At 34.8% G+C, this 8,410-nt stretch overlaps 1 protein-coding gene across 1 annotated transcript; it reads left to right on the top strand.

The window, feature by feature from the left end:
* Positions 1–4,609: 4,609 nt before the first annotated feature.
* On the top strand, positions 4,610–8,200 carry LOC149562044 (putative serine/threonine-protein kinase PBL7). Its single transcript, XM_089825593.1, has 5 exons — positions 4,610–5,208; positions 5,852–6,024; positions 6,263–6,452; positions 6,674–7,065; positions 7,393–8,200. Exons 1-5 carry the CDS (start codon positions 5,097–5,099, stop codon positions 7,798–7,800), a joined length of 1,275 nt encoding a protein of 424 aa, XP_089681719.1. The 5' UTR covers positions 4,610–5,096; the 3' UTR covers positions 7,801–8,200.
* The last annotated feature ends 210 nt before the right edge of the window (positions 8,201–8,410 follow it).

The following is an 8,410-nucleotide window of genomic DNA, read 5'->3' on the forward strand; positions in this document are numbered from 1 at the left end:
AATACTCTATACTTATGATGTTCACTTGCGAGGTTTGGAGGTGCAACCTCTGAGATTTTTTTTAGGGTTAATTTTGTTAATTGACTTTGTAAAATATCAAAAAATATTTGATAAATATGTTGAAGTTGATGAAAGATCAACCCCAAGATTTCAAGAATCACCTGCGTACAAGCACCTGTCACAGAAAGAGGGAAGCAAAAAGCTATGGAGGCTAAAATTCCTAGATCCATAGATGAGACATTCTTGATGAGCAAAAAGAAAGATTCCTATTATCAAAAGTGAATGAATAAAATTACAAAGAGGTCAATACTTATAAAAGGAGGTCAAAACCCTAACAGGTAAAACATAGGTTGCATGATAATAATTAATAAAATAATTTATTATTATATGCCTAAAGTTTAGCTTAAGTAAACTAGAGATAATAAGTGACTTAATAATTAAATCAATATGATTTAATTAATAAGAAAATACTTTATTACTCTAATTCCCCCCCCTTAAGGTAAACTTAGGAAGTAGCTAAAAATTTAGAAACTACTACTGAAAGTAAATTTGGGTCTTGGCAACAAGGCCTGATGAGGTACCAAGCACAACCAAATCTTTGAAAAAATGAGAAATAGACAAAACCACACGGGAAAAACTCTATTCAAAAAAGAAATGGAAATAATGTTGAAAAGAATTAGTGAAGGACTGAAGAAGCCTCTAAACAAGGGAATGTCCTAGAAGATAGGAACAAAAGATGATCATGAAGAACACTACTGAAGCATGAAGCTGCAAACATTGCCAAACTGCTGATATGAAGAACCTCCACTATAGAGAACATGACTAGGTAGAAAAGACTAAGTCTGAAGAGATTATTAGTCGAAGATGGAAGGTATCTTCATGGCCTCCAAAAGTAGGAATGAAAGAATGTCTATATGGTAAATGATACAATGCATAGGTATCCAACCATTGTAATTGCCTAGTACATAGGATCAAATACTGAATACATAGCTCACTCCATCGAACCAAGAAAGAAATAGAACCAACATAACCCCCTATAATGTTGAGAGGTAATACATAAACACTAAAACTCAATGCAACATCTCTTGCAAAAAGAAGAACCAAGAACATTAAGAGTACAAAAGAAGTACAAACACCTATAATGACACGTGTCATCAACACATCATGAGGCTAATTTCATGTAAGGCATACTCACTTGATAAAGGAAGATCGTGAATATGGCCAACATAAAACCCCCAAAGGCACTTTATAATGTAGTGTGAGTACAACAAAGCACAAAGATGTGCAAGATCTTGAAATGCAACAGAGTGACACTTTATCTCAGTGCGTTTGCAAAAAACTACAAAAGGATGTCAACAAAGATCAAAAGCAACATAAGGCTGATATAGTAGATAGTATAACCCATGAAAAATCATCTAAAATAACAAAATTGATCCCTGGACCTAAAACAACCAACATATCCATCAGAATGTAGAAAAGAAAAAAACTGAATGAGATATGCCTGGACCAAAATTTGGAAAATAGAATGTCTCAAAAATATGTCCCCCAGAGTGAAAAGTAGAACTCCTAAAATTGATAGCCAAAACAACCATCAAAATAGCACCAAGACTTAAAGTAACCTACACCACTGGAACGAGCTCAGAACCAGCTCCTGCAATATCTCGTTTACGAAAAAATAGAGTCTGGGTGAGCAAATTATGGCCAAAAAACCACATGTAGGAAAAAGCGCTGGAAGGGAAAAATAATTTTTTACTGCATCGAGATCTATGTCAAGCTGTCTCGAAAAGTGTGTCCACTAGTACCATAAATTACCTCAGGAAGTGCACCAATTTTGTACTAAAATTGTCTCAATTTATCCACTAATAATTTTGGTCTACATGCTAAAAATCTCAATTTGCATGTGAAAAATCTTGATTTATGTGCCAAAAATCACATTTTTTGCAAAAATCTTGATTTGAGTTAAAAAAATCTCAATTTCTTGCGTCCAAAATTCTAAATTTTTGAGCTGAAAGATCTTGATTTGTGTATCAAAAATCTCAATTTTGAGCCAAAAATATCAATTTGCGTGTTAGAAATTAGGAAATTGTCACCTCGAAAAATGTGCCAAATATGGGAGCAATATTTTTTAGACTCAAATTCTAATTGTGTCCAAATTGGATAAATTTTATATCAAAATAAGGGTTTTTGGGCACTTTGAGCTCAACAGTGATGTCTGTTTGGGCTTAAAGTGCACCAAAAATCAGTGACCCCCACAAATTCAATACAAAAATGCTCTGGAAGAAAAAATATAGATCTAAAAGCCAAGCCAAACTTCTCATAAATATAACAAGGGCATGAAGATCTGGAGCTCTAATACCATGTTGAAGTTGATGAAAGATCAACCCCACAACTCGCAAGAATCATCTGCATGCAAAAACCTATCACAAAAAGAGAGAAGCAAAAAGTTATGGAGGCTTGAATTCTTAGATCCATAGATGAGACATTTTTTATGAGAAAAAAGAAAGATTGCTATTATCAAATGTGAATGAATAAGATTACAAAGAGATTAATCCTTATGAAAGAAGATCAAAACCCTAACAAATAAAACCTAGGTTGCAGAATAATAATTAATAAAATAATTCATTACTATATGCCTAAAGTTTAGCTTAAGTAAACTAGAGATAATAAGTGACTTAATAATTAAATTAATATGATTTAATTAATAAGAAAATACTTTATTACTCTAACATGTGGATGTCTGATATGAAGATTATCATATTTTAAGTTTCTCTTTGTTGGATGATAAAATAAGTGAACGATTATTTCTCTGGTGGATGTAGCTCACATTGAGAAAACTATGTTAAATCTGTGTTATTGTATTTTTCTTTCTTTCTTATTTCTGCATTATCTTAATAATGGTTATTATTCATATTTTCCTAAATCCTAATAGTTGATTGATGGAGGGAATTATAAGTAACATTTATATTAAATATATAAATGTTAAAATCTTAGAGAATTGCCCTTTTAAATTTGATAGACAAGTAAGACATGTTGCTTTATAAAAAACAATTTGAATAAATTCTTAAAAGGATGTGGCATGCACACATATGTGAAATTTTATATAAAGCTATAAAAATGAATTACATAAGGAGTCCTTTAGCTAACTTGAGCAACTTTTAAGAAAGAATCAATTGTATGGAATACATTCCATGGGAGTTGACCTGTCCAATTGAATCCAATAGATTTTTAATGCCTTAATGGAGTATACTACTACATTTTTTTGTTTGATATAATATAATTCTCTTCATGACTCTAGTCCACTAGGTTATAGTAAACAAATGAAGTTCTTGTTTGATAAATGTTTATTATAGAAAACTCTTTTGTACTAGAGCTTGCATGCCATATGCACCACAAGTTCTCTATGTAACATTATTATTTGTTGACTTACAATTTGAAAGTCAAGAAATATGTTGATTTGTTTTGAATGTACATTCTTTTTTAACTCTCACAATTAATATAATATACTAAAATATAGAGATATATGTGTTGAATTTTAGTTGTTAATGTTGGGCACATTGCAATCAATTCTCATGATTAATTTTGTGAGAAGGAATTACATTTTGAGGGTACACAATCATTTAAAAAACTCAAAAAAGAAGAAGTTGGTTGAGTCATTAGTCTCATAGAGGCTTGATGCAGTTATTTGAAGCTAATTAACATGAGATAATTAACTAGGCTCTTGTAATTTTTACCGTACCTCTTGCTCTTTGATTGTATCTTTGTGTATGTTTTTACTTTTCCAATCTCTTGTTCATCATGGATAAAGTAGGACCATCTTTAGCAATACTTGGCAATGTATACACATATAACAATCATAAGTTTAAACCTTTGCACCAACTATTCTCTAAGTAAACTACATCATTTGCCATTCCTAATGCAATTCATATTTTGTAAGTCGTATATTTATGGTTTGATGGATGTCCATATTGAGCACTTGCTCCCCACCAATCTTGTATTCGTCCAATTTAGTAATAAATTGAAAAACACACATGCCCACAAAAAAATCACATGTTTCTTTAAGAGTGTGAGTCATCTCTTATGATAAGTATGCCTCATGATTTGTCACTTTTGACCTTTTTCCCTCATTTGAAAGAGCTTTTACATTTTCTTTAACTCCCTTACAATAAGGAATGTGACAATTAAGTAATTATTCAATAGAATTATTAAAGAGTTATCACCCTCAACTAAATTATAAGACATAAAAGAATTGCAAAACATCATAAAGATTATTCAATTAAAAATACAAAATCTAAAAGAACAAATACATTTAAAAATAAAAATATTTTACATAAAACTCATTAACTTTAAAATTAAAACCATGTGTTATCTAGTCTAGATTATATGCAAAAAGCAAGGGTCGTAAAATAGATCTAATTAGGACACATGTTGTTTTGGTATTCTATGCATCTTACACCGACTGACCATGATATACCTAATTTCTATGACAACGAATTTAGAACTAGGTAGATCATTAGCAAATCAAACTGAACTAAATCAAACCTTAATACGAGCATAAAGATTATTTTGAGCAATTTCCGATATAGAGATCCACCCCCTCTAGACCTGCCTTGCAAGCAATGATAAGATTAGGAGACAATGACAGGAAAGTGATGGGCAAATACGAAAGAAAACCTCGACTTAGCTGGTCACATACAATGCGATTACGAGGGGAGGAAGGGCGGTTGATTGAAAAATAGGGCGAGCGCCTAAGATGGAGGGAGTAGCTATCTGGTTGACGAGGAAGAGAAAAAGGATTTGATTTGTAGGCAAATCAATCTCGTTGTCCTCTCGGTCGATGCGCGGCGGGCACGAAGCAGGCACTAATCCCGCACACAGTCCGTTGAGCGCGCAACTAATATTAGTTTTCCACACTGGATCAGTCCATGCTTTTCACATACCTACAAGATTCCATTCAACATAACATCGATTACAACTTGGCTCCTCCTTTTATCGGCTGTAAGAAGCTCAATTGAACCTACAAGGATGGCCACTCCAGCCATTCATCCCAAAGTTTAAGAAACAGGGCATTCTTCTCTACCCTGCTGCTCGCTTTGGTGATGGGTTGGTTTCAATGTTTGAAATCTCCTAAAACATCAGATGACAAAGGATTTAGAGACACCAAGTCACCCACTCCACTCTCCTCCCATCATTTCAGAAAAGCTTCTACAGGTGAGAGAATTTCGAATTCCTTTCACTTGAATTTGAATTTGAATGTCGGTCCATCATATGCATGATCCAATATAAACAGAATTTAAATGTAGAATGCGGTATTTTTGGGAACAATTTGGGTAATGATGTCAAATTGAGCGAGTTTTGAAGTATCTGAGTGTGTTGATACAGGCAATATGCGTGATTCAATTTAAGCAGAATATACATGTACAATGTTTCAATTTTTGGGAACAATTTGATTAGTAATGTCAAATAGGGCGACTTTTGCAGCATCTGTCAACGTTAATACAGAATATGAGTATCAATAGAAAGTAGGAACTCTAGGCATGTGTGTTTCCCTTTCTTTTTCCTACTCGTGGGTGCATGCTTAATTCTAAAGCAGTACATTTCAATAAAATTGGAGCCGAGCAAGGCTAAGATAGCATTAGGTCAATCCGGACCATGCACCCAAAACCAGGGGAATGTGGCCATAATCAGCCATTGATGCCAAGGTGAATTCACAATGTATGCATGCACCGGAATAAGCCAGAGCTCCAACAATGGAGCTCGATGCCTTATTAAGAATTACAAGATTCGCAATCTTAGTACTTGATAATATTTTGAAGTTTTGAAGGGTAATTTTGATCTTTGCGGAAATTTGCAGAGAATCTGAATGAGAAGCCCTCTTCAAATCGCGGATCCAATGCCAAGATTGCTGCTCACACTTTTAGATTTCGGGAGCTTGCATCTGCAACCAACAACTTCAGACCTGAGTATCTTCTAGGAGAAGGGGGTTTTGGCCGAGTTTATAAGGGGCGTCTCGAGAGCACCGGCCAGGCAAGTAGCTTCTGTTAATTATTAATTTTAAAAATCCCTGGATACCTTCTGCATAGATGAAACAAGTCTATTAAAATTAATTTGGTTATATGAATCATGGCGAGTTTCATTTAAGAACATAGAACAAGTTCAATTGGTTGGAATTGAAATTTATTTAGTTTAATGGAATTGATAGTGTTAAAACTTGGCTTTCAATATTTTGGGGGTGCTTGTCTTGTTTTGTGGGCATTGATAGCAGATTGTTGCAATCAAACAACTTGACAGAAATGGACATCAAGGAAACCGGGAGTTCCTTGTTGAAGTTCTCATGTTGAGCCTCCTCCATCATCCAAATCTGGTGACCTTAATAGGTTACTGTGCTGATGGTGACCAGAGGCTTTTAGTCTATGAGTATATGCCCTTCGGAAGCTTGGAAGATCATCTTTTCAGTAAGTTTCAGTAAGAAATGCACTGATTTGCATTAAATTTTTGAAGCACAGTTTTTCTATTCACTTCATTGCAAGTCATCTGGATGATATGGCAATTGAGAAAACTTTTATTTTGTATCTTAAGAGTCTTATGGTCTGAAGTAATGGATTTCGTACTAGTTTTATGAAATTCGATTTGAATGTTGGCGTGCCGAAGACTAAGCGAAATCTTTTCCTTTTAGACATCTCAGCCGATAAGAAGCCTTTGGGATGGCACACTAGAATGAGAATTGCAGCCGGTGCCGCTCGTGGGCTGGAACATTTGCATGATAAAGCAAACCCACCTGTAATATATCGAGACTTCAAATCTGCAAATATATTACTTGATGAGGGTTATAATCCAAAACTATCTGATTTCGGGCTAGCTAAGCTTGGTCCAGTTGGGGACAAGACTCATGTCTCTACCAGAGTTATGGGGACATATGGCTATTGTGCCCCAGAATATGCTATGACAGGTCAACTCACTTTGAAGTCAGATGTCTACAGCTTTGGTGTTGTTTTGCTAGAGTTGATTACAGGAAGAAAGGCAATTGATAATCTTAGACCTCATCAAGAGCACAATCTTGTAAAATGGGTATGTCATTAATCATCTCAGTAAATTTCGGTTGTGACAGCATTTTTTGATCTTCTTAATAATTTATCTAGTATTTATGCCTCTTAAAGAATTTCTTCCATTAATGATAACTGATTTCCACAATCCAGGATATAATATTCATGCTTTTTGGTAAGATAACTGATTTCCACAATCCAGGATATTATATTCATGCTTCTTGGTAAGATTATGTATGAGTTAATCAGCATCAACGTTTCGAATCATATAAACTCACACACAATCTTACCCAGAAGAATGAATATAATTTCTTCCATCTTTTCTTTTGTTCCTAATTCATTGAAATTGCAGGCCCATTCTCTGTTCAAAGATCGTAAAATGTTTCCTCAGATGGCTGATCCATTGTTAGAAGGCCGCTACCCAGCACGTGGTTTGTATCAAGCTCTTGCAATTGCAGCCATGTGTATCCAAGACCAAGCTTCTACTCGCCCTCTGATTGGTGATGTTGTCACTGCGCTTTCTTACTTAGCATCTCAAACATATGATAGTTCTATGGATTCCATTCCCAGTGGTAGACACTCCTGGGCTTCCTCTATTACGGAGAAAAAGGATGCTGAAAGAGATCTAACAGATATCCAGGACAAGGAGAATGAAGAAGATTCAAGTAGTACTAAACAGGGTGAGATTTTGAAATCTCAAACATCTGACTGTGAGGATCGGGAACCAGACCTTGCTGGGGACTTCAAAGTATTAGCATGATCGACAGATCAAGGCTTTTAGAAACAATGGCAGTTTGTATTTTCGAATTTAATCATGCTGTTGCTAACACTAAATAATGAAATGAAATTGGAGAGTGAAGAGAAAAGCAATGTTGTTTGTCTGATGGAGGTATAATATAGCTAACATTTCTGCCCTTGGGGTCTCTGTAACAATTGCCATTGTGTTGTCATTGTGTGGTTCTACTTCTTGCAGCTAGATATTCAATATTAACCTTCCCCGAGTGGGCGAGAGCCATCAGTAAAGAGCCCTCATCCTTGCATGGATATATAATTATAGTTTTTGACAGAATTGTGATAGTTTGTGACTCGGGTTAGTGTCTGTCTCTGTATAAATCACTGCTGTGCAAACAATTGTTCTATATTTTTTAGTGGTTTTTTCACATGCGGGTTCAGAAAGTCTGCCCTGATCAACATTGTCGTAGTTATAAGTAAGAGACTGGTTGTTGAAATTATCTTCATTATCATTTTCAGAGAGAGCTTTTCACCACATAACACATCTTCGCGTCTGTTGATGGGTAGAAGATAAATCTCGTTAATGTCTAAAAGGCTACAGAGTGGTCTATGGACAGTCAGTTCTGTTATTTTGGTCT

Source organism: Cupressus sempervirens, chromosome 4 (assembly GCF_028749045.1).
Source record: "Cupressus sempervirens isolate cs-2001-9-10 chromosome 4, ASM2874904v1, whole genome shotgun sequence".
In the NCBI taxonomy this organism is placed as follows: Eukaryota; Viridiplantae; Streptophyta; class Pinopsida; order Cupressales; family Cupressaceae; genus Cupressus; species Cupressus sempervirens.